Source organism: Rhinoraja longicauda, chromosome 9, assembly GCF_053455715.1.
Source record: "Rhinoraja longicauda isolate Sanriku21f chromosome 9, sRhiLon1.1, whole genome shotgun sequence".
Taxonomy (NCBI): domain Eukaryota; kingdom Metazoa; phylum Chordata; class Chondrichthyes; order Rajiformes; family Arhynchobatidae; genus Rhinoraja; species Rhinoraja longicauda.
Window position 1 is genome coordinate 40844573 of NC_135961.1, and position 23550 is coordinate 40868122.

At 45.4% G+C, this 23550-nt stretch overlaps 3 protein-coding genes across 6 annotated transcripts in view; 1 reads left to right on the top strand and 2 right to left on the bottom strand.

Annotated features, from left to right (window-relative positions):
* dhx57 (DEAH (Asp-Glu-Ala-Asp/His) box polypeptide 57) overlaps positions 1-9417 on the top strand; it is a 55427-nt gene extending 46010 nt beyond the window's left edge. For all 3 annotated transcript variants that reach the window (XM_078405273.1, XM_078405275.1, XM_078405274.1), the window contains 5 exons: positions 873-1010; positions 2120-2194; positions 5124-5258; positions 5881-6081; positions 7348-9417. In XM_078405273.1, coding sequence (XP_078261399.1) covers positions 873-1010; positions 2120-2194; positions 5124-5258; positions 5881-6081; positions 7348-7491 — 693 coding nt within the window. In that variant the 3' untranslated portion in view covers positions 7492-9417. The remainder of the gene's footprint in view (positions 1-872; positions 1011-2119; positions 2195-5123; positions 5259-5880; positions 6082-7347) is intronic.
* gemin6 (gem (nuclear organelle) associated protein 6) lies at positions 8397-13047 on the bottom strand. Of its 2 annotated transcripts, none has more exons than XM_078405277.1 (3): positions 12154-12426; positions 11914-12068; positions 8397-10150 (listed from the first exon to the last, which is right to left on the bottom strand). In XM_078405277.1, the coding sequence occupies exons 2-3, from the start codon at positions 12039-12041 to the stop codon at positions 9766-9768; spliced, it is 513 nt and encodes a 170-aa protein (XP_078261403.1). In that variant the 5' UTR covers positions 12042-12068; positions 12154-12426; the 3' UTR covers positions 8397-9765. The 2 variants fall into 2 exon arrangements, with proteins under 2 accessions (XP_078261403.1, XP_078261402.1); XM_078405276.1 differs by lacking the exon at positions 12154-12426 and adding an exon at positions 12992-13047 and having other exon boundaries at positions 8398-10150.
* A 7330-nt stretch (positions 13048-20377) lies between these two features.
* Positions 20378-23115, bottom strand: LOC144596663 (ADP-ribosylation factor 6-like). The gene has a single exon (XM_078405282.1). The coding sequence runs from the start codon at positions 22698-22700 to the stop codon at positions 22173-22175; it is 528 nt and encodes a 175-aa protein (XP_078261408.1). The 5' UTR covers positions 22701-23115; the 3' UTR covers positions 20378-22172.
* Between the last annotated feature and the right edge of the window lie 435 nt (positions 23116-23550).

Consider the following 23550-nt stretch of genomic DNA (forward strand, 5'->3'; position numbering starts at 1 on the left):
AAAAGTTGCCTCTGAGGTCTTTCCTGAATCTCACTCCTCTCACCTCAAGCCTATGCCCTCTAGTTTTAGAATCCTCTACCCTGGTAAACTGTGTATTCACTTTATCCAGGCCCTTCATGATCTTGTACATCTCAATAAGGTCACCCCTCAGTCTCCTAGGCTCCAAAGAACAAAGTCCCAGCCTATCCAACCTGTCACTCAAGCTCGCAAGCCCAGATAACATCCTGTTGTGTAGGATGGAACAGCAGATGCTAGTTTAAACCAAAGATAAACACAAAAAGCTGGAGTATCCCAGCGGGTCAGACAGCATCTCTGGAGAAAAGGAATAGGTGACATTTCAGGTCTGGTCTCGACCCAAAACGTCACCTATTCCTTTTCTCCAGAGATGCTGTCTGACCCGCTGAGTTATTCCAGCTTTTTGTGTCTAACATCCTGTTGAATATCTCCTGCACCCTGTCCAACTGCATGAGTTGGCCTTGGTTCTTCAGCCACTAATGCCATCAGCGCTCCATGTGGCCACGATTTTTGCCAACTTCTGGTCTTGATAACACCAAGGTCGCGGTTTGGTGGCACTGCGGGAGAGTTCCTGCGTTACAGCACCGGAGACCCGGGTTCGATCTTGACTATGGGTGCTGTCTGTACAGAGTTTGTATGTTCTCACTGTGCCCGCGTGGCTTTTCCCTGGGTGCTCCGATTTCCTTCCAAACTCCAAGGATGTACAGGTTTGTAGGCTAATTGGCTTCAGTAAAGATTGTAAATTATCTCATAGTGTTAGTGTACGGGGATCGCTACATGGCGCGGACTCGGTGGGTCAAAGGGCCTGTTTCCGCTCTGTATCTCTAAACTAAACTAAACTTTGTGGGGTTTTCCAGGAGATCTCTGGGATGAAGAGACAGTTTGCAGAGTTGCTGTCGGATATTGGCTTTGTGAAGGAGGGACTGAGGGCCAAATATATCGAGAAGCTGTCGTCACATGGAGGAGATGGGATTATCGAGGCCACTGGACAAGAGGTGAAAGAAAAGTGCTTTACCCTGTACGTTTTCATGACAAATATAATGCATGAAGGATGCTGTGAGGGAGTCCTCCATTTTGTAAAGGACGGTAGAAATCTGAAAAATAAAGGCACAGTGCTGGAGTAACTCAGCGATGTAGTTGGTGTTGAGCTTCAGACTTCATGATCTAGATGCAAGTTGAACAGGATTGGGAGCTTGTTTGACACAGGTTCCTGTGTACATACATGATATGTTCATAAGTTCATAAGTAATAGGAGCAGAATTAGGCCATTCGGCCCATCATATCTACTCCACCATTCAATCATGACTGATCTATCTTTCTCTCTTAACCCTATTCTCCTGCCTTCTCCCCATAACCCTTGACACCCGTACTACTCGTGAATCTATCTATCTCTGCCTTAAAAATATCCATTGACGGCCTCCACAACCTTCTGTGGCAATAAATTCCACAGAAATTCCTCCTCATCTCCTTCCTAAAGGAACATCCTTTAATTCTGAGGCTATGACCTCTGTTCCTAGACTATCCCATTAGTGGAAACATCCTCTCCACATCCACTCTATCCAGGCCGTTCATTATATGGTTCAATGGTTCCTTTATTACCACGTGAACCAGATCTGTGAGATTATAACCGTACATAAGTACAATCCCCCAGTTAAGCACCTGGTGCATAGAAACAGCCCACTGAGTGCATTTGCTACAATCACCAGGTTTTGACACCATTTCATAGTTCCAGCTGCAGCTGTCAGAGTATAGCCACAGCCCACCCGGACCTTCATGTATTTACAGATACATGCAATGAAAGGGTGGTTTGGGGTGGGGTGCTGAGCTGGGGAAGGTGGGGGTGGTATCGCTGGTTGACTGTTTGCTGGCAGCAGTTAATTGGGAAGAGAGGAAGGGAAATTGGAGCATCAGTTGGTACTGGGGTTATACAATGTATGCTCCATAATACAAATCAGAATTGCAGCTTCCAAACTAATATTTTGGGTGGGGGGGATTCACCCTTTGTGTTTTTTACATTGTTTATATTTCTATTGTGTTGTATATATCTAGAATTTGGTTTACAGATTTTAATTTTATAAACACAAAATCCTTTGTGTTCTTCTAGGCCAACTCCAATGCGGGTAACCTGAAGTTAATTTCAGCAATTCTGTGCGCTGCCTTGTACCCCAATGTAGTCCAGGTGTGTGGAGAATTTGTTTAATCTAACTTGCATTTCAACACTGATGTAATTCAATAAAATTTGCAGCTTTATAGGATTTTAGTTAGGCCGCATTTGGAGTATTGCGTACAGTTCTGGTCACCCCCATTCCAGGAAGGATGTGGAAGCTTTGGAGAGGGTGCAGAGGAGGTTAACTAGAATGTGCCGGGAATAGAGGTTATTAGTTCCAGGAAGAGGTTGGACAGACTTGGGTTGTTTTCTTTGTAGCACCGGAGTTTGAGGGGAGACCTGATAAAAGTTTATTAAATTATGAGAGGCATAGATAGGGTAGACAGTCAGAACCTTTTTCCCAGGGTGGAATTGTCAAAGACTAGAAGGCGTACCTTTAAGGTTAGATGGGCAAAGTTTAAGGTGAAAGAAGCAAGTTTTTTTATATAGAGCTTGGTGAGTGCCTGGAACGCACTGCTGGGGGTGGTGGTGGTGGTGGAGGCAGATATGAGAGTGATGTTTAAGAGGCTTTTGGAAAGGCACATGGATATGCAGCAAATGGAGGGATATGGATCACGTGCAGGCAGAGGAGATTAGTTTAATTTGGCATCATGTTCGGCATGGTGGCCGAGAGGCCTGTCCCTGTGAACTGTTCTATGAATTGTGCTTTTGAGAGGATTGAGTGGAGATTCAATTCAGTTTTCAGCCCACTGAGTCCGTGCCGCCACACAATAACACTATCCAACGCACACTAGGGACAATTTACAATTTTACCATGCCAATTAACCTACAAACCTGTACGTCTTTGGAGTGTGGGAGGAAACCGGACCGCCCGGAGAAAACCCATGCAGGTCATGGGGAGAACGTACAAACTCCGTACAGACAGCACCAGTGGTAAGGATCGAACCTGGGTCTCTAGTGCTGTAAGGCAGCAACTCTACCCCTGTGCCACTGTGCGGCCTTATAAAAACCCAGAGGTGGTACAAAAGCCAAGGGCAATATTACTGGACAGTAAAATTTCAATAGTTTAGTATTTCTTCTTAAATCCACATGAAGGAGAGTTAACCCGTCAGCTCATTTCCCAATGCCGGCGGTGGGTCTGTGCAGGAAGGTCAGTTCAAGGGACAGGGCCCTCTAATGGAGGGAATCAATACTGCAGGGCAGGGGCCAATGAATGACCAAATGGAGTCACCAGTGTACTTGAACTTACTGAACCTGGTCCTCGATTTCATACCATTCCCCCTCTGGAGGGATCCTGACCTGCAATGCCATCTGACCATTCTGTCCACAGATGCTGCCTGACCCACTGAGTTCCTTGCTCAAGATTCTGGCATCTGCAGTCTCTTGTGTCTCCTCTTCTTGTATAATTGGCCACTAGGAGACATGCAGTATTCATTCAGGATTCTTAGAACATGGAACAGTACAGCACAAGAATAGGCCCTTCGGCCCGCAATGTCTGTGCCGAACATGATGTGGAGATTAACCTTTCTCTGCCTGCACGTTATCCATATCACTCCTTGTCCATGTGCCAATCCAAAAGTCTCTTAAACACCACTATTGTCTGCCTCCACCACCACCCCCAGCAGTGCGACCCAGGCACCCACCACTTTGTGAAGAACGTGCCCCGCACATCTCCTTTAACATTTACTCCCCTCACCTTAAAGCCATGCTCTCTAATATTTTATTTTTTCCATCCTACAAAAAGGGTTCTGTCTACCCTATCTCTGCCTCACATAATTTTATAGCCTTCTATCAGGACTTCCCACAGCCTCTGGCATTCCAAGGAAAACAATCCAAATCTGTCCAACCTCTCCCTGGAGCTAATACCCCCAAATACAGGGGTACAGTTCTGGTAAACCTTTCCTGCATCCTTTCCAAAGCCTATCTATTCCCCCATGATCTTCTACACCACTGTAAGATCACCCCTCAGCCTTCTGTGTTCCAAGCAATAAAGTCCTAGCCTGCCCAACCTCTCCCTATAGTTCAGGTCCTCGTGCCCTGGCAACATCCTCGTAAATCTCAACGTTCTTTGCAGCTTAATGACATTATTGCTATAGCAGGGTGACCAAAACTGAACACAGTACTCCAAAGTCGGCCTCACCAATGTCTTGCCTCACCAGTGTCTTGTACATCTATGTAGAAAGTCATGTGGCGAATAGATAGGGTAAATGCACCGTATTTTAACCAGGGTAGGGGAATCAGGAGGCAGAGGACATGGGATTAGGTGAGAGGTGAAAGGTTTAATAGGAACCTGAGGGGCAACATTTTCTCACAGAGGGTGGTGAGTATATGAAATGAGTTGTCAGAGGATGTAATTGAAGCAAGTACAATAACAACATTTAAAAAACACTTGGAAGAGACACGTACAAGAAAAGACTGATGTGGGTTTAGGACATGCATAGGAAAATGCACACCTCCGGATTCAGGGACAGTTTCTTCCCAGCTGTTATCAGGCAACTGAATCATCCTACCACAACCAGAGAGCAGTCCTGAACTACTGTCTACCTCATTGGTAACCCTCGAACTATCCTTGATTGGACTTTGCTGGCTTTACCTTGCATGAAACGTTATTCCCTTATGTACCTATATACTGTAAATGGCTCAATTGTAATCATACTTTGTCTTTCTGGTTAGCGCACAACAAAAGCTTTTCACTGTACATCGGTGGTACACATGACAATAAACTAAACTGAACTAAACTAGATAGATATGGGCCAAAATTGGGCAGGCAGGACTAGTGTAGATGGGGCATCTTGGTTGGTATGGATGAGTTGGGCCGAAGGGCCTGTTGCCATGCTGTAACATAATGTCGCAACTTCTCTACTTGTAGGCAGATTCCTGCCTCTATTCCTTACCATCATTTGTCAGTGCAGCAGGGGGGGCGCACTGGAGAGGTTGGGGTGGTGACAGTGATCACAGTACATTGATGCCAGAAATAATTGTGAAGGTGTCTCCCCGCCAGGTGACTGCTCCCCCGAGTAAGTACACACAGACCATGTCGGGGGCGGTGAAGCTGCCGCCCAAACCAGAGGAGCTACACTTCATCACGAAGAATGATGGAAATGTTCACATCCACCCTTCCTCTGTCAACTATCAGGTGAGTCAGCGGCTCTCTTTGCTCCCTGCAAGCGCTCGGCGGCACCAGCACACACCGGTCACTGAGCTGGACAGCATGGAAACAGGCCCTTCGGCCCATCTTGTCCATACTGACCAAGTTGGCACTAGTCCCATTTTCTTTTAAACCTTCCTATCCTTGTATCTGTCCAAATGTCTTTTTAAAGTCAGTTGTTTCCGCTTCTAAAGCTCCCAGATGCGGACTGGCCGTGCAGTACCAAAGTTGCCCTGAGGTCCCTCCTAAATCTAAGGGGCACAGTCGCGCAGCTGGTAGACCTGCTGCCTCTCAGCACCAGAGACCCGGGTTCCATCCTGGGTGCTGTCTGTACGGAGTTTGCACATTCTCCCTGAGACCACGTGGGTTTTCTCTGGGTGCTCCAGTTGCCTCCCATATCCCAAAGACACATGGGTTTGTAGGTTAATTGGCCTCTGTAAATTGTGCCTAGTGTGTAGGAGAGAACTCGTGTGAACGGGTGATCACTGGTCGGCACGGACTCGGTGGGCCTGTTTCCACACTGTATTTTTTTTTAAAACTATTAACTTGTACTCCAAGATCCCTCTGCACGTGAATGCTGATCAGTTCCCCTGGTTATATTGGATGCTAGGTGCGTCATTTTGAGAGCCCGTACCTGGTGTACCACGAGAAGGTGAAGACTAGCCGTGTGTTCCTGAGGGACTGCAGCATGGTGTCTGTCTACCCTCTCATGCTGTTCGGGGGAGGACAGATCCACGTGGAGCTCAAGAGAGGACACTTCATCCTCTCCCTGGATGACGGGTGGATTCGGTTTGCAGCTGCCTCCCATCAGGTGAGCTTCTGGTGCAGGAAGGGAATGGGAGGGGGAAGAGGGGTGTCGCTAACGTCCCATCCTGTGGGTTGGGATAATGTGTCACTCAAAGGGCTGTTTAAAGGTTGGTCAATGATGCTTCATTGTCACGTGCAAATGCAGAGTGAAATTCTTTCTTTACAGTTGAGTAAAGTATGGCTATACCCAAGAATAATTTCCGATTAGTAAAGTATACAGGAATAGTTCATTGAGCCCGTATGCAAGTGCGCCAGGTTTTGGCGCCATTTTCAGTGTCCAGTCTGCGCTCTGGGTCTTATGAGCGATGTCTGATCCATGCAAGCCCCAGGCTGCTGCAGGGCTTCCAGCCATCGCCTTCCTTGGACGTCTGGATCGTGCCGCGAACCAACGTCCCTCTCCTCGCTTGGAGATACGGAACACTTTTTGGCAGATTAGTTTAACTTGCCATCATATCCAGCACAGACCTTTTGGGCTGAAGGGCCTATTCCTGTACTTCACTGTTCTATTCAATCTTAGATCCTATAAAACCATAATACATAGTTGGAGAATTAGACCATTTAAGTCTACTCCGCAATTCCTTCATGGCTGATCTATTTTCCCCTCTCAACCCCATTCTCCTGCCTTCTCCCTATAACCTTTGCCATTGGTATCAATCACTGCTTTAAAAATACCTAATGACGGCTTCCACAGCTGTCTCTGGCAATAAATTCCACAGATTCATTGCCCTCTGACTAAAGAAATTCCTCATCTCCACTCTAAAGGTATGTCTTTTTATTCTGAGGCTGTGCCCACTGGTCCTAGACTCTCCCACTAGTTGAAACATTCTCTCCACATCCACTCTATCCAGGCCTTTCACTATTCGGTAAGTTTCAATAAGACTCCTCCCCTCATTCTTCTAAACTCCAGTGAGTACAGGCCTAGTGCCTTGAAATACTCTTCATAGGTTAAACACTAATCATCCCCTGAATAAATCAGCTCCGCAATTAATCTGAGTTTTTGCTGTGATATTTTGCTCTTTAGTTGGTGGTGAGTGGGACATTTATATTTTGACTTGGGCTAGATAACTGCTGTGTCCCTTCCGAACCCTCACGTTGCTGTGTGTAGGGCAGTGGGGTGTAGTGTGTGTATATCATGCATCGACACAAAATGCTGGAATAGCTCAGTGGGACAGGCAGCATCAGTGGATAGAATTAATGGGTGACGTTTCAGGTCGAGACCCTTCTTCAGACGTTGTAACTGGTATCTGTCCCCTCTTCTTGCGCTGTTCAGATTGCTGAGTTGGTGAAGGAGCTTCGTTGGGAACTGGACCAGCTTCTGGAGGATAAAATCAAGGAGCCAACGATGGATCTGTGCACTTGCCCACGAGGATCACTGATCATCGACATGATCGTGAAACTCGTCACGACTCAGTGAAGGAGTGGCTGGAAAGTGTGTCCCGTCTGGGGAGTGTGTGAGCCCCTGCCACCCCGTCGCCTTCCCAAACATTTGCAGCGAGATCCAAATCCAGTACCCAGACTCAGCTGACGTTACTGGACCGTGTGGTCTAAGTCCTACATGGCACGACCCAAGACTAAAACCTGTGCAGCAAGTAAATTTCTGCTTCGTCTCTCAGTAAAGAATATTTTGACGGAAACCGGACCTATTTTAAGTGTCAGAAGAAGCCTATTTATTGTTCTATGTCGGAAGCATGCAAAATCATTGAGGTGTTATCATTTAAAATGTGTACACCCAAAGCTAATACACAGCCAGGAGGTGAGATGAACCAGTTTCCATGGCGGTGGGATGTCATTTGCACCAAAGAAGTGTTTGAAGTCAAACAACGGCACAGCTAAAAAATGGCAGAGTGCTGAGTAACTCAGCAGGTCAGGTAACATCTCTGCAGAACATGGACAGATGACCTTTCGGGTCGGAATCAGTCTGAAGTGTCCTGACCCGAAACTTTGCCTATCCAGAGATGCTGCCTGACCCATTGAGATGCTCTAGCACTTTGTGTTTTTTTTTTGTAAACCAGCACCTGCAGTTCCTTGTTTCTAAACAGCACTGTTGATTTTGGTTACTGCACCTTGAAGTTACTGCTCCAGGAGTGGTTTGTTAGCCATGTTTGTGAAATAAATTAAACCATCGCACCTTCCCTGTCTTTGAGTGAAGGACTATTTTAAATAGGAGTAATAGCAAAAATAGCCTTTAAAGGACTCTGCTATTCTACGAGCAACTAACTGTTAAAGGTTTGCTGCACCTTAACATATCTTGAAACATAAAATAAGTACCAAATATATATATTTGCATCCATACGTTATTCTTTTAAAAATGTTCCCCGTGGCCTAGGATTTTGCCAGCATTAATTTTAAATCGAAAAGGATAAATGGACAGATAGCCTTTGCAATGCTGGAACTTGCAGGGAAAACATAAAGCTAGAGGTATGTTACTGAAATTTAACATGAAAGTACTCTTGCTGAAGTAGGGATCTAATTTTGTGTATTGTATTCTCGCAACCGTGGACATTTCAAAACACTTTATACAGACAACAGTATTTTTGATGGATGGTCACATTTTGAACAGTTTCAATGGTGAGTGCTGGAGCTAAAGTCTTAACGGCAACAAATTGAATAGACTTTGTAGGGAAACTGTTGATGAGGGGGTAAATATTTAGCCAGGGTGCCAGGAAATCTCTGCTTGTCTTTGAAGTAGCAGCACCGAATGTTTTTACAGCCCGCTGGGCGTTTGATCCATGCCGCCGTTCACAGCTGCCTCAACGCCAGGCTGTGCTCGGGTTGCTGAACGGGCCTCGGGCACACGACTGTAAAACACGGGCACACAACTGTGAAACTCAGGCATGACTTCTGACACTACACCATGGTTGATTAAAACGCAAAGTGCTGGAGGAACTCAATAGGTCAGGCAGCATCAGTGGAGGGAATGGACAGACAATGTTTTGGGTCAGGACCTTTCCTCAGCCTATCCATTCCCTCCGTTGGTGCTGTACTCACAAGCAAACTGTAGATGCAACTCATGAGCAAAACACGAAGGGCTGGAGTAACAGCGGGTCAGGCAGCACCCCTGGAGAACGTGGATAAGCGATGTTTGGGACGGGACTTTTCATCAGACTGGAAGCAATGGGTCTGTCAGGAGAGTCTTTTTGTGGCCAGTCCATGTTCTCCACAGATGCTGCCTAACCCGCTGAGTTGCTACAGCGTTTTGTGTTTTGCTCAAGATTCCAGCAACTGCAGTTCTTCGTGAATGTGCGGATGATTGTTGGGTTATGACAGTAGAATGTTTACAGTAGCACTGTTTGGGTGTGAAGAGGTTTAAAATGAATTAAGCAAGGTGGAAATAAAGTAAATCCGATCAAGTTATCGGTGTTTGGAAACTTTTATTGTCTATTTGTCGATGGGATGTGAGTGTCGTTAGCCACGCTGGCATCGGTCATGTGCCTGTGCCTATCCCTGGATGGAGAGGGCCGTTAGCAGCCAGCCACGTGGGTGAGTGTGGAGCTGGTGGAGGGCCAAGCAGTGAGGGTGACTAATCACCCCCTGTGCAGGGCAGCAGTGAACTAGCTGCTTTTTACAACAATTTACAATCCCTCCTTTCCCCCGAGCTCCAGCCCGGAGATTACCATAGCTGAATTTCTTTAACTTTCCACCTACCAAGATGGAATTCAGACATTTTACCAGAGAGATCGATCCCTCTTCATTCATTTTTGTGAGCAGCTTCTGGGTTGCAGTTGATGAGGCTTTGAACTCTGGATAAGATGATTTCGTTGGAGCTGTTGCAGTCCTCTGGGTTGTAGGGTGGGGAAACGGTCAGCACGCCAGCTACACACAGCAGGTGGCTCTGCTCCCCCTGCTCCCTGACAGGGATCAGATTCTTCTCCAGCCAAGACTTCAGGCAGGATTTACGGTGTTGGAGCTCCTCGCTGCTGTAAGTCCTGGCATGCGCGGGCATGAACAGGGAGGACAGTTTCTCCGTGGTGTTGCTCTCTTCCTCGTTGATCAGTTCCACTGCTTGGATCGCGTGGCCCATAACAGTCACGACGGACACCTTCCCAGCGGCCTCAAAATTCACCAGAACGATGCTGGAAGAAATTAAACATCGGGTTAATGATCAAAATTAAAGATCAGAAAGGCAGCACAGTGGTGTAATTGTATCTGCCACTAGAGTTTCCTCTGGCAGCTCATTCCAGATATGGACTACCCTCTGAGTGAAAAGGTTGCCGCAAAGATCCCTCTTAAATCTCTCCCTGCTCACCTGGGCCCAGTGATTAACATTCCCTGCTGTGTTGATTCATTTCCCCTTGCGCTTCTTACTATGATGCTGCTTGACAATAAGGGCAGCACAGTGGCACAGCTGATAGCTACCTTAGCACCACAGACCTGGGTTCAATCCTGACCTCTGGTGCTGTCTCTGTGGAATTTGCAAGTTCTCCCTGTGACCGCGTGGGCCAGTTTCCTCCCTGAACCCAAAGACATGTGAGTTTGTAGGTTAATTGGCCGTTGTAAATTGCCCCTAGTGTGTAAGGAGTGGTTGCAAAAGTAAGATAACTAGTATGAATGGGTAATCGATGGTCAACATGGACTCAGTGGGCCGAAGGGCCTGTTTCCATGCTGTATCTCTAAATTAAATTAATCAGTTTAGGTTTATTATTGTCATGTGCACAGAGGTACAGTGAAAAGCTTTAGTTTATATGCTAACAAATCAGATTATATAATAGACATCGATGCAATCAAGTCAAACTCAAGTACAATAGGTAGAGGGAAGGGGAGTCACCATGCACAAAGTAGAAACTACTGCTAGAAGTTGCTTTATTTGAACAGATGAACCTCCATTTTTTAAAGAGGGAGTGCTATCAGAGGCACTACTTCACCACCCTAACCAGAAGTTGGGTGGCATATACAACGTAAGGTAGTCAGGTTAAATCAACAGGAAATAAGGACAAACTGCTTTATCCATTGTGAGTGAAACTGATTAAAACAAATGCAGGAAGGCACAAGGAACAAGGAACTACAGATCCTGGCATCTTGAGCAAAACACTGGAGGAACTCAGCGGGACTGGCAGCATTTATGGAGAGAATGGACGGACGGTGTTTCGGATCAGGGCCTTTCAGACTGATGAAGTGGGGGGGTGGAAGAAAGCTAGAAAAGAGAGGTGGGGGTGGGACAAAGCCTGACAGTTGATGGGTGGATACAGTTGAGGGGGGGGGAAGAAGAGGTATAGGGAGGAACTGCAGATGCTGGTTTAAACCAAAGATAGACACGAAAAGCTGGAGTAAATCAGTGAGATTGGCAGCATCTCCGGAGAGAAGGAATGGGCAATATTTCGTGTCGAGACCCTCTCATTTCCCATTCCCGTGACTTTCAGCCTTAAGGGTCTTGACCCGAAACGTTACCCATTCCTTCTCTCTGGAGATGCCGCCTGTCCTGCTGAGTTCCTCCAGCTTTTTGTGTCTATCTGGGGGGGGGGGGGGGGGGGGCTTGATGGGATATTGGTCAACGGGGGGAGGGAGATAAAAGGGAAATGTGAGTTTCGGTGATGGGAGATGCGTGTATGGAGGACAACAGAGCAGGGTGACGGATGGTGGGAGAAATGTGTGCTCATTGGGGTGGGGAGAGTATTACTTGTAATCGGAAAATTCAGTGTTCATACCATTGGGTTGTAAGCTAGCCAAGTGAAATATGAAGTGCCGTTCCTCCAGTTTGCGTGTGGCCTCACTCTGGCAATGGAGGAGGCCTTGGACAGAAAAACTAAATGCATGTATGTGGAAGCCAGTCAAGTGCATGAGGGGGTAACAAATATAGAATACGAGACATTAAGTTAGATTTCAAGAGATTTTCAATTACCTTCCTGATACAGGATCGACAGTGAAGACCCAACCCTGGTAAGTGTTTTTTTCATCTGCTGTTACTTTCACTTCTTTGTTCAGATATTTCTCCCAATCTAAAGGTTTGTTTTCCTTCCATTCATTCATATTTATCAGATGATAAATATCCCAAATCTATAGAAGCACAAAAAATAAATCAACCATTCCACTTTACAAAATCAGCAATGTTTATTTGCTGCACAATTATATATCAGTTTACCTATTCCACACAGGGTGGTGGGTCTATGGAATGAGACCTGTACTGTTGCCTGAGGGGCCTTTGGGCAAGTTTCCCATTCCTCTACACCGTTCATTCCTCACACATGAGTATAACCTTGATTTATTAGTGTTGCTAAAGGTATCACCTCCCATATTCTGACCATCATATCATTAATGTTCTGTAGCTGAAAATTACCCTTGATACCCATACCATCGGCAACTTTAAGAACATGCTTTCTACATTCATTTCCCAATCAATATAGAGGATCCAAGCACCATGGCATACCACTGCCTCCCTTCACTGCCTCCCTTCACCAGCTCAGTTTCCCATGAGCTCTTTGTATTTTGGACAAGCCTGAGCTATAGAGGGAGCACGTTAGGACCTTATTCCTTGGAGTGCAGGAGAGGTGATCTTACAGAGATTTACAAAATCATGAGGGGGAATAGTTAGGGTGAATGCACAGTCTTTTTAAAGAGTAGGGGAATCAAAAACCAGAGAACATGGGTTTAAGGTGAGAGGGGAAAGATTTAATAGGAACCTGATGGGCAACTTTTTTACACAGAGGGTGGTGGGTGTGCGGAAAAAGCTGCCAGAGGAGGTAGTTGAGGCAGGAACTATAACAGCATTTAAAAGATATTTGGACAGGTCCCTGGATAGGACAGGTTTAGAGGGATCTGGGCCAAATGCGGGCAGGTGGGCCGTGTGTAGATAGGACATCTTCGTCGGCATGGACGAGTTGCCCGGCGGTTACTGCAGACGCTCGGCTGCTCTGGAGGCAGGCGAGAGAGTCAGGTTCATCCGCCTCCCGCCCGCGGACATAGGCCGCCATGACACTTACCGGCTGCAGCGCTCCGTTAGTCGCATAGCCACCTGCGGCGCCCAGCGATGACGTCGGAGTCGTGACGTTCGCGGAAGTGCAGCGTCTCCGCCCCCTGCACACGTGCTGGGAGCTCCCCTCCCCTGTTAGACAATAGACAATAGGTGCAGGAGGAGGTCATTCGGCCCTTCGAGCCAGCACCGCCATTCAATGTGATCATGGCTGATCATTCTCAATCATTACCCCGTCTTGTTGAACTCTTTGAAATTTGGTAGATTTAAATGCTATTGTTAATCAGCATCTTCTATTCAAAACTATAATTTATAATGAATCCGATCGAAATATTAAAATCCGGCTTTACATTTCTCTTATACGACACCCTTTTGCCTCATTTTAACCACCACACATCTGCCAATCACCCCTCACCTGTATCCACCTATCACTTGCCAGGCTTTCTCCTGCTGCCCCCTCTCTTTTCCAGCTTTCTTCCACAACTTCATCAGTCTGAAAGGTCCCAAGCCGGGCCATTGCCTGTCCGTTTCCTCCACAGATACCGCCTGACCCGCTGAGTTCCTCTACCAGTTTGTGTCTGTTTTTTCTGTAGTAACTCAGCAGATGAGGCAGCTTCTCGAGTCCTTGACTAGATCACTTGCCTGCCTCTCCCAACCCATCATTCCCAAGAAGGGTTTCAACCCAACACGTCACCTGTCCATGTTCTCCTGACCCGCAGTTAGTCCAGCACTTTGGGTCTTTTTTTTGTATATCAGCAAATGCAGTTCTTTGTATCTACATACTTAGGGGAACGTCTACCTGTGATCATGAGAACCTGCATTTAATTGTCATATGTATCAAAATGGAACAATTAAATTCTGTCTTGCAGCAGCATAACAGACAGGAAAATACAATACCACATAGATAACAATAAACAACAAAATCCATTAATTAAAAAAAATATTAGTGCAAAAAGCCTGAAGTCCTTTCCAAGGCAGTGTTTAGTTCATAGTTTAGTTAATGTTTAGTGTTTGTAGTATTCAGGAACCTGATAGTTGCTGGGAAGGTGCTGTTCCTGATGCTGTTGTAAGCAAGATTTCCATTATACCTGTCATACTTGTGCATGACAATATGGAGTCATATATAGTTATATAAATATAATTACATATAAATAAAATTGCAAGCAAATAAGACTAGCTTATATGGGACATCTTGGTCAGCATGAAAGAGTCGGGCCTGTTGCCATGCTTTATAGCTCCATATTATCGATAAGATAAGCAATAGAATGGAAGAATCTGCGTCACACTAAACGGTAGGGGCCTGGGGGGTGTTGCAAAGTAGAGGGATCTTGGAGTGCAAGTACATAAATCCCCTGAAGGTGGCAACACGGGTAAGCAGGGTGGTAAAAAAGACTTTTGGTACATGGTACTTCATCTATACTATTGGCCAAATGTGGGCAAATGAGACTAGCTTAGATGGAGCATCTTAGTTGGCATGGACAAGTTGGGCCGAAGGGCCTGTTTCCATTATGTATGACTCCCCTCAGAGTCTATCCCTCACCCACAAACTGGGACAATTTACAGAGGGTCAATTAACCGATAACCTCAGATGTCTTTGGAATGTTGGAGGAAACTGGAGCACCCGGAAGAATCCAAAGCAGTTACAGGGAGAATGTGCAAACTCCACAGAAACGGCACCTGAGGTCAGGGTCGAACCCAGTCTCTGCCACTATGAGGCAGTAGCTCTGCCAGCTGCGCCACAGCGCCGTCCAGTCTATCTCTCCTTAGATTGAGACAAAGTCTGTCAGATCTCACTCACCCTCCCTAAATCTTCTTAGTTAAGTGATCATTTCTGAGTCATTGGTGTCTAATTGTTGTACGCCTGTAGTCAGTACATCCTGAACAGTATCCGTTGCCATGGAATTTGGGCTGCTCATTTCCTGCCTCTTATTTGCTGTTCTGAGATTATTTAGTCTTTACAGTGATTAGTGTATTCTTATCATGTTCTAAGGCCCTTCACAGAGCAAGCTGTAAGTTTGCTGTTAGACGTCAGTATCTGCTGAGTTCAGAGGCTCTGGAGAAGACTATGAATTCCTGACTTCTGACTCACGGTTACACCTTCACTTCAGTGTCATAGTCACCACTTGCTGTGTATTATTAACTAAATGAGCTGTAGATAATTGAAATTAAGACCATTGTCAAGGTAAGCTTAATTTCTTTCAAAAAATATTTACAAAAGATTATCAAGATGCAGCTTTAAAAAATAAGTGTTGACATGGTTAAACATTTCCATTACCACATAGAATTATACATCAGTGAAATAGGCCTACAACCCACTCCCTCATTTTTACTATGTATGTTCAGTCACTCTACACCATCCCCCACCAGGAAGGCCTTAAAGCCCTCTGTTTCTTCCTCAACCACAGAACCAGCTAATTTTCCTCTACTAACATTCTCCTCCGCCTCGCGGAGCTAGTCCTCACTCCTAACAACTTCTCTGACTCTTCCCACTTTCACCAAATCAAAGGCGTAGCTATGGGCATTCTCATGGGCCCCAGCTATGCCTGCCTCTTTGTAGGATACGTTGAACAATCCCTGTTCCAGGCATATACTGGCCCTATCCCCAAACTCTATCTCCATTACATTGATGACTGCATTGGTGCTACCTCCTGCACCCATCACAGAACTCATGGACTTCATAAACTTTACTACTAATTTCCATCCTGCACTCAAATTTACTTGGACACCTCTCTCCCCTTTCTTGATCTCACTGTCTCCATCACAGAAGCTACACTATCGACTAAGGTCTATTATAAACCTACTGACTCCCACAACTATCTAGACTACACTTCTTCCCACCCTGCTTCCTGCAAAGACTTTATCCCCTACTCCCAATTTCTTCGTCTACGCCACATCTGCACCCAAGATGAGGTGTTCCATGCCAGGATATCGGAGATGCCCTTATTCTTTAGGGAACAGGGGATTCCCTCTTCCATCATAGACGAGGCCCTCACACGTGTCTCCTTGGAACCCCGCAGCTCCACCCTTGCTCCCTCTCCTCCTAGTCGCAACATCAGCCTTCGCATACAACATATAATTCTCCGACATTTTCGCCACCTCCAAAGGGATCCCACTGGTCACATCTTTCCATCTCCACCCTTTTCCTCCTTCCGCAGACTGTTCCCTCCACAACTCCCTGGTTAACTCATCCCTTCCCACCCAAACCACCCCCTCCCCAGGTACCTTCCCGTGCAACCGCAGGAGATGCAACACCTGTCGCTATACCTCCTCCCTCAACTCTGTCCAGGGACCCCGACCATCCTTTCAGGTTAGGCAGAGGTTCACTTGCACCTCCTCCAACCTCATCTACTGTATCCGTTGTTCAAGGTGTGGACTCTTATACATCGGCGAGACCAAAAGTTGATTGGGCAATCATTTTGCTGAACACCTTTGCTCAGTCAGCCTGGACCTACCTGATCTCCCAGTTGCCAAACACTTTAATTCGCCTTCCCATTCTCACACTGACCTTTCTTCCCTGTAAGAATGAGGCCAAACACAAATTAGAGGAACAGCATCTCATATTTCGCTTGGGCAGCTTATAACCCAGTGGTATGAACATTGATTTCTCTAACTTCAAGTAACCCTTGCATTCCCTCTCTCTCCATCCCTCCCCCACCCAAGTCATACCAGCTTCAAAGTCCGTACTCATTCTCACCTAGGCCACGGTTAACAATGGTCTTATTCTTTTATCATCATTACCTTTTTGCACATCTTTCATTCATTTGTTTTATATTTCTCTACATCACCGTCTAGATCTCTCATTTGCCTTTCCCCTGACCCGAAATGTCACCTATTCTTTTTCTCAGATGCTGTCTGACCCATTGAGTTACTCATAGAAACATAGAAAATAGGTGCAGGAGGAGGTCATTTGGCCCTTCGAGCCAGCACTGCCATTCATTGGGATCGTGGCTGATCATCCACAATCAGTAACCTGTGCCTGCCTTCTCCCCATATCCCTTGATTCCACTAGCCCCTAGAGCTCTGTCTAACTCTCTTTTAAATTCATCCAGTGAATTGGCCTCTACTGCCTACTGTGGCAGAGAATTCCACAAATTCACAACTCTCTGGGTGAAAAAGTTTTTTCTCATCTCAGTTTTAAATGGCCCCCCCTTTATTCTTAGACTGTGTCCCCTGATTCTGGACTCCCCCAACATTGGGAAGATTTTTTCCTGCATCTAGCTTGTCCAGGCCTTTTATGTCCTACTCCAACCTTTTGTGTCTACCTTTGGCCCAACTTGTCCATGCCAACCAAGGTGCCCCATCTACACTAGTCTCATTTGTCTGCATTTGACCCATAAGCCTCCAAACCTTTCCTATCCATGTACTTGTTCAAATGTGTTTTAAATGTTGTTATTTTACCTGCCTTAACTACCTCCTCTGGCAGCCTGTTCCAAATACCCACCACTCTGTGTGAAAAAGCTGCCCCTCAAGTTCCTGTTGAATCTTTCCCCTCTCATCTTAAATCTATGCCCTCTGTTTCTTGATTCCCTACCCTTGGTAAAAGACTCAAAACATTCACCCAATTTATTCCCCTCATGATTTTATACACCTCCATACAGGTCACCCCTCAGCCTCCTATGCTCCAAAGGAAACAGTCCTATCTTTTCCAGCACAAACCAACCAGTCCCATTAACATCCTCAAAATCTTTTATTGCAGCCTTTCCTGTTTAATGACATCCTTCCTATAGCAGGTCGACCAGAACTGTACACGGTATTCCAAATAGGGCCTTATCAACGACTTGAACATATTCAGAGAAAATGACATGTAAAAGTATCAGCAAATTCAAATTATTTATTTTCGATTTTAAATTGCAGTAAGATTGATACTGGAAGCAGATGTGGGGTTGGTGAAAATGTAGATTTTTACAGCTGGCACTGTGACAGGAATTGACCATTTTATTTTCCTTGTGGACCGTTATTGGTCTGAAAAAAAGTTCCTAAAATGTGGCAACGCCCTTTTCTTTCTTTTCTCCAGAGAATGTTCACTTGTAGATTTTTATATAGCAAACATACTTGGAACAGCAGTAATAAGCATAATTTGAAATCCTCAGTTTAATATTTGAATGATTTTTTTCCTGAGCTTTGTAGTTATCACTGAACAGTCTTCCACAAGATAGGGTGTAGTCCTGATCTTCAAACCTATCTCATTGCGGACCTTGGACATTTTCTCTGTAACTGCAACACAGGAACACTATATTCTGCACTCTAGTATTTTTCTCTTTGCACTGCAAGCTGTACTTGTGTTTGGATTGGTTGTACTCATGTACAGTATGATCCGATATAATGGAATAGCACGCTAACAAAAGATTTTCACTGTATCTTCGTACAAATGACAAAATAAACCAATACCAATTTAGTTCTGAAGTTTGAAAGATATAGCACGGAAACTGGCTTTACGGAGCATCGATCACCCGTTCACATTAGTTCCATGTTATCCCACTTTTGCATCCACTCCTGACACACTTTGTGTCTATCTTCGATTTAAACCTGCATCTGCAGTTCTTTCCTACACATAACATATAAACACGTATGTCTTTGGGATGTGGAAGGAAACCAGAGCACACGGAAAACCCACGTGGTCAAAGGGAAAGCATGCAAACTCCACGCAGACAGCACCCGAGGTCAGGATCAAACCCGGGTCTCTGGCGCTGTTTAGGCAGCGGCTCTGCCAGCTGCACCACTGTGCCACCCACACTATTCTTCCAAACCAGATAATGGAAATACTCAGAAATTAACCTACAAACCAGCTCTACCCGCTACACCACTGTGCCGTCCAATCTGTCTCTCCTTACATTGAGAGACGTCGTCTGTCAGATCTCACTCACCCTCTATCTATCTTCATGGCTGACACCACTTCCAACCCTCACCATCTCCCCAGCTGCTTCCAGGCTGGACCTACTACTGCCACCGCCGGCCCATACAACTTCCTCGGCCATTTCCAGGCCGTGCCTGCCACCGCCATCGCCGACCTTTACCTTCACTCCGGCCGCCCATCACATCACCTATCCATGTTCTCCAGAAACGCTGCCTGACCTGCTGAGTTACGCCAGCAATTTGTATCCTTTCGTGTATAAACCAGCATCTGCAGTTCTTTGTTTCTATTACACGGAAATCCCTCTCTCAGTTAGAGCGGTCAATTGGCTATAAGGGACATCATCCCCTCCCCCCCCCCACATGTTTCATTGTAACGAGGGTTACTGTACTCAAAAATCAACGTGCAAATAGCAAATGCCTTTTTTGATAGATTCGGTCGTCTCATAGAAGCATGCTCTCAATTTATTGGTAGACAAACAAGAATCAGAGGACATAGGTTTAAGGTGAGAGGGGAAAGAAAGACCTGAGGGACAACTTTTCCACACTGAGGGTGGTGGGTGTATGGAACGAGCTGCCAGAGGAGGTAGTTGAGGCGGGTACTATAACAACATTTCAAAGACATTTGAACAGGAACATGGATAGGAAAGGTTAAGGGGGATATGGGCCAAACGCGGGCAGGTGTGACTAGCTTAGATGGAACATCTTGGTTGACATGGAGGAGTTGAGCTGAAGGGCCTTTTTCCGTGCTGTATGATTCGAAGGATCTGGAATGGAACATAACAACTATTGACCCAGAGCACTTGTGTCAAACATGGGCGTTGGAACAAAAGAATTACATTATTCAATTGGCAATTATGAGTCTGTTGTGTGGAAACTATTCTACAAGTATGGACTGTTCCTTTCTGTTGTAACCGCAGCAAAGTCAAACAGCACACATACTGTTTCAGTAACCTTTGGAGCACCTTAACAAAATGTTCCTGGTAATCTCAAATGCTCAAATTGACAGCAATTGTTCGGGACAACTGCACCAGAATCTCTTTAGGATCTGGTTTGTGCATCTTCCTTATTTGTTTTAAAGTGTATGTTTAAACCCTGAAGTCAGTAACTGTTTAGTTTAGTATGGAAACAGGCCCTTTGGCCCATCGAGTCCACACTGCCTCATCCGTTCACACTAGTGCTACGTTATCCCACCTTCTCATCCATTCCCTTCACACTGGGTGCAATTTACAGAGGCTAATTAACCTACAAACGTACAGGTCTTTGGGATGTGAAAGAAAATCGGAGCAACAGGAGAAGACCCACAATGTCACAGCGAGAACATGCAAACTCCACAGAAACGGCATCTGAGGTCAGGTCTCTGGCGCTGTGTGGCAGCAGCTCTACCAGCTGTTCGGTACATCCCCCAGGACTGCCATCGAAAGCACAGTTTGAACAATCAGTCATTGCAGTATGATTAACATGAAACTCAGCAAGTCACAGGTTTCTGAAGCAGGGCATACTGATTCAGTTTTTGCAGTTATGCATTTTTCAAGTTTATTGGGAAATCACATTACTTTCTGAATTAATAGCAAATTTGTAAGAAGATTATTAAAATAAATACACCTTGTGACTTATATTTTGACTTTTTACACATAAAGTAACAGGAGTGTAAAAAAACAGTAATATTACAACAGCAAAAAATGACAAAGTGCTGGAGTAACTCAGCGGTCAGGCAGTATCTCTGCAGTTCAAGGATCAGTGATGTTTCAGGTCAGTCCCCTTCTTCAGGCACCAAACTGGGAGGCCTGGAACCAGTGCTAGAGGCCACGAGGCACAAGATGGAGGCACAGGCAAGCACTGAGGAAACACATGTGGTTTTAGTAGCAAGTCTGGGTCAGAACAGTCATTGAGCTGGAAAGCAGAGGAATCGCAGAGGGGGAGCAGTGAGAGAGGGTCTTACAGAACTCCCACTAGAGAGAGGAGGAGGACTTCTTCAAAGTAGGCATATTTTGGGGATATTTCACAGTGGAGCAGTAAAATGTAGAAATAAAGAACAGTAGATGCTGGCTTACAAAAAAAGACGCAAAGTGCTGGAGTAATTCAGCTGGTCAGGCAGCATGTCTGGAATATTACCACCACACATTATTGTATAACCCTCGAGTTCCTCCAGCATTTTGTGTTTTGCTCAAGATTCCAGCATCTGCAGTTTCTTGGGTCTCCAAAATGATTAATTTCTGCAGTTCTCTATAACATAAAATAACATATTCCTACTGCTAAAATAAAGATTTAAAAGTCTGAAGATGGGTCCTGACCCAAAACTTCACCTATCCATGTTCGCCGATGATGCTGCCTGACTACGTATTTACTCCAGCACTTTGTGTCTTTCATCCATTAAAAAAATCGATGTTCTGTGAAAAAGAATCCTCCCAGACATGTAACAACAGTATTGCTGGAAATAAATTCTGAATGCTACATAATGCTTAAGAGTTTGACCGCAGAGATAAATTGAAAACATAGTTTGTGTAGTTACTTTTTACAAAACTTCTGTTGAACTTTATAATCTGAAATCAATTAGTCAAACACTTTCATCCTATAGCTTATCTCTAAAATGTAATAAAAGTAATTTAAACTGAACAGCTGGGTATCAGCCCTTCTTCTCTTGGTACATTAACAGTACAAGGGAGAAACAATTATATTTTTCACATACCAATTCAAAGTAAAAAACACAAAGTGTCTGCAGTCTTTCCATGATGCAAGGGACTTCAGTGTCTGCAGTCTTTCCAAGATGCAAGGGACTTTCATTAGTTGAATCAATTCCATGCCGACCACCAAGCTGAAAACAGGGTGTGGAATTTTTTGTGAAGAAAGTCTGAAGTTTTGAACATTCTTCTCAAGATGCATTAAGCTGGAAAGAATGCTGAAGAGATTTACGAGGATGTTGCCAGGACTCAAGGGCCCGAACAAAAGGGCATGGGACTTTATTCCTTGGAGCACAGGAGGCTAAGGAATGATCTTATAGAGGTGTATAAAATCATGAGGGGAATAGATAGGGTGAATACACAGTCTTTTACTCAGAGTAGAGAAATCAAGAACCTGATAACATAGGTTTATGGTGAGATCTAATAGGAACCTGAGGTGCAACTTTTTCACACAGAGGGTGGTAGGTGGAATAAGCTGCCAGAGGAGGTAGTTGAGGCAGATACAATAACAACATTTAAAATACATTTGGGGAGGTACATGGATAGGAAATGTTTAGATGAATATGGGCCAAATGCGAGCAAGTGGGATAAGCCTAGTTGGGGCATCTTGGTGAGCATGAACGAGTTGGGCTGAGTGAGCTGTTTCCATGCTGTTGGACTCTATGTCTTAAAGTTAGAGGTGAGCCAGGTCAACCCTTCGTAGAGTCCATCTCCAGTGGTGGCCGAGGAAGGTTGAACGTACCAGTTGCGATCTCGTATCCTGGTCAGTCCCAGCTTCTCCTGAATCTCGTGGGGCTTCATGGCCTCGGGCAGGTCCTGCTTGTTGGCGAAGATAAGGATGACAGCGTCGCGCATCTCCCTGTCATTAATGATACGGTAGAGCTCTTGCCTGGCCTCGTCGATTCGGTCTCGATCAGCGCAGTCCACCATGAAGATCAGGCCCTGGGTTCCCGTGTAGTAGTGGCGCCAGAGAGGCCTGATCTTGTCCTGTCCCCCCACGTCCCACACATTGAACCTGACATTCCTGTAGGTGACTGTCTCCACGTTGAAGCCGACCGTCGGGATGGTGGTGGTGGGTTGTCCAAGCTTGAGTTTGTACAGGACGGTGGTCTTGCCAGCAGCATCCAGACCCAGCATCAGAATACGCATCTCCTTGCTCCCAAATATCTTCGAAAACAATTTGCCCATTTTCTCTTTCACCCCTCGCCTCTCCTCTCCTCTCCTCGCCAATCAATCAATATCAAGCACGACTAGTTAAACTTCAACAGGGCAGCGCATTCTCTGGAGAAAATGTCAGGAGACCAGCCTTGTCGAGAATTACTAGTTGAATAGAAACAAACCAGCCTGGTTCTGGGCGAGCTAGCAGCTTCAGCACGAGCAATGCTGAAGGAAGGAAGGAAGGTTCCTGTCACCTCCACACCCACGCTGACAAGGGAAAACTTTTCTTCCTGAGCTAACAGTTGCAGCAGTTCATCTGCGTCTTACGAGGAGGAAGTTGCTCAGCTTCAGAAATCTATTGTCCTCGCTACTGCCGAGGGGAGGGCAAAGTAACAGTGCAGATTTCAAACAAGTGCAGACTGATTGAAACAACACGTTCGCTCTGTTCTTGCACTCGTGGTTTGAGGCTTTACTCAGGCCAGTCAAAGACGCCTGCTGGCAAGACTGAAAATTGCACCATCTGCTGTTTCTTCAAGAGTTCAAAGTCAAAAGTGTTTAGTTGTCACATGTACCAAAACAGAAGCGTGTTTCTTACTTGCTGCAGCTTTACAGGCCTGTCGACATAGTACTTATAAATAAAACAAAGAAAGTTTCATCAATTAAAAAAAACCAATCTTAGTGCAAAACAAAACAAAAGCCCCAAATCCCTAATGCAACCAATGCAGTTCATCGTTCAGAGTTTAGTTGGTGTTTGCAGTATTCATATGCAGTTAAAGTTTTTGGGAAGAAGCTGCTTCTGAACTTGGAGAGTGAAATTAGAAAAGACACAAAATGCTGGAGATTAGTTGCTGAGGTTAGTGTTGTGCAGTGTTCAAGAGCC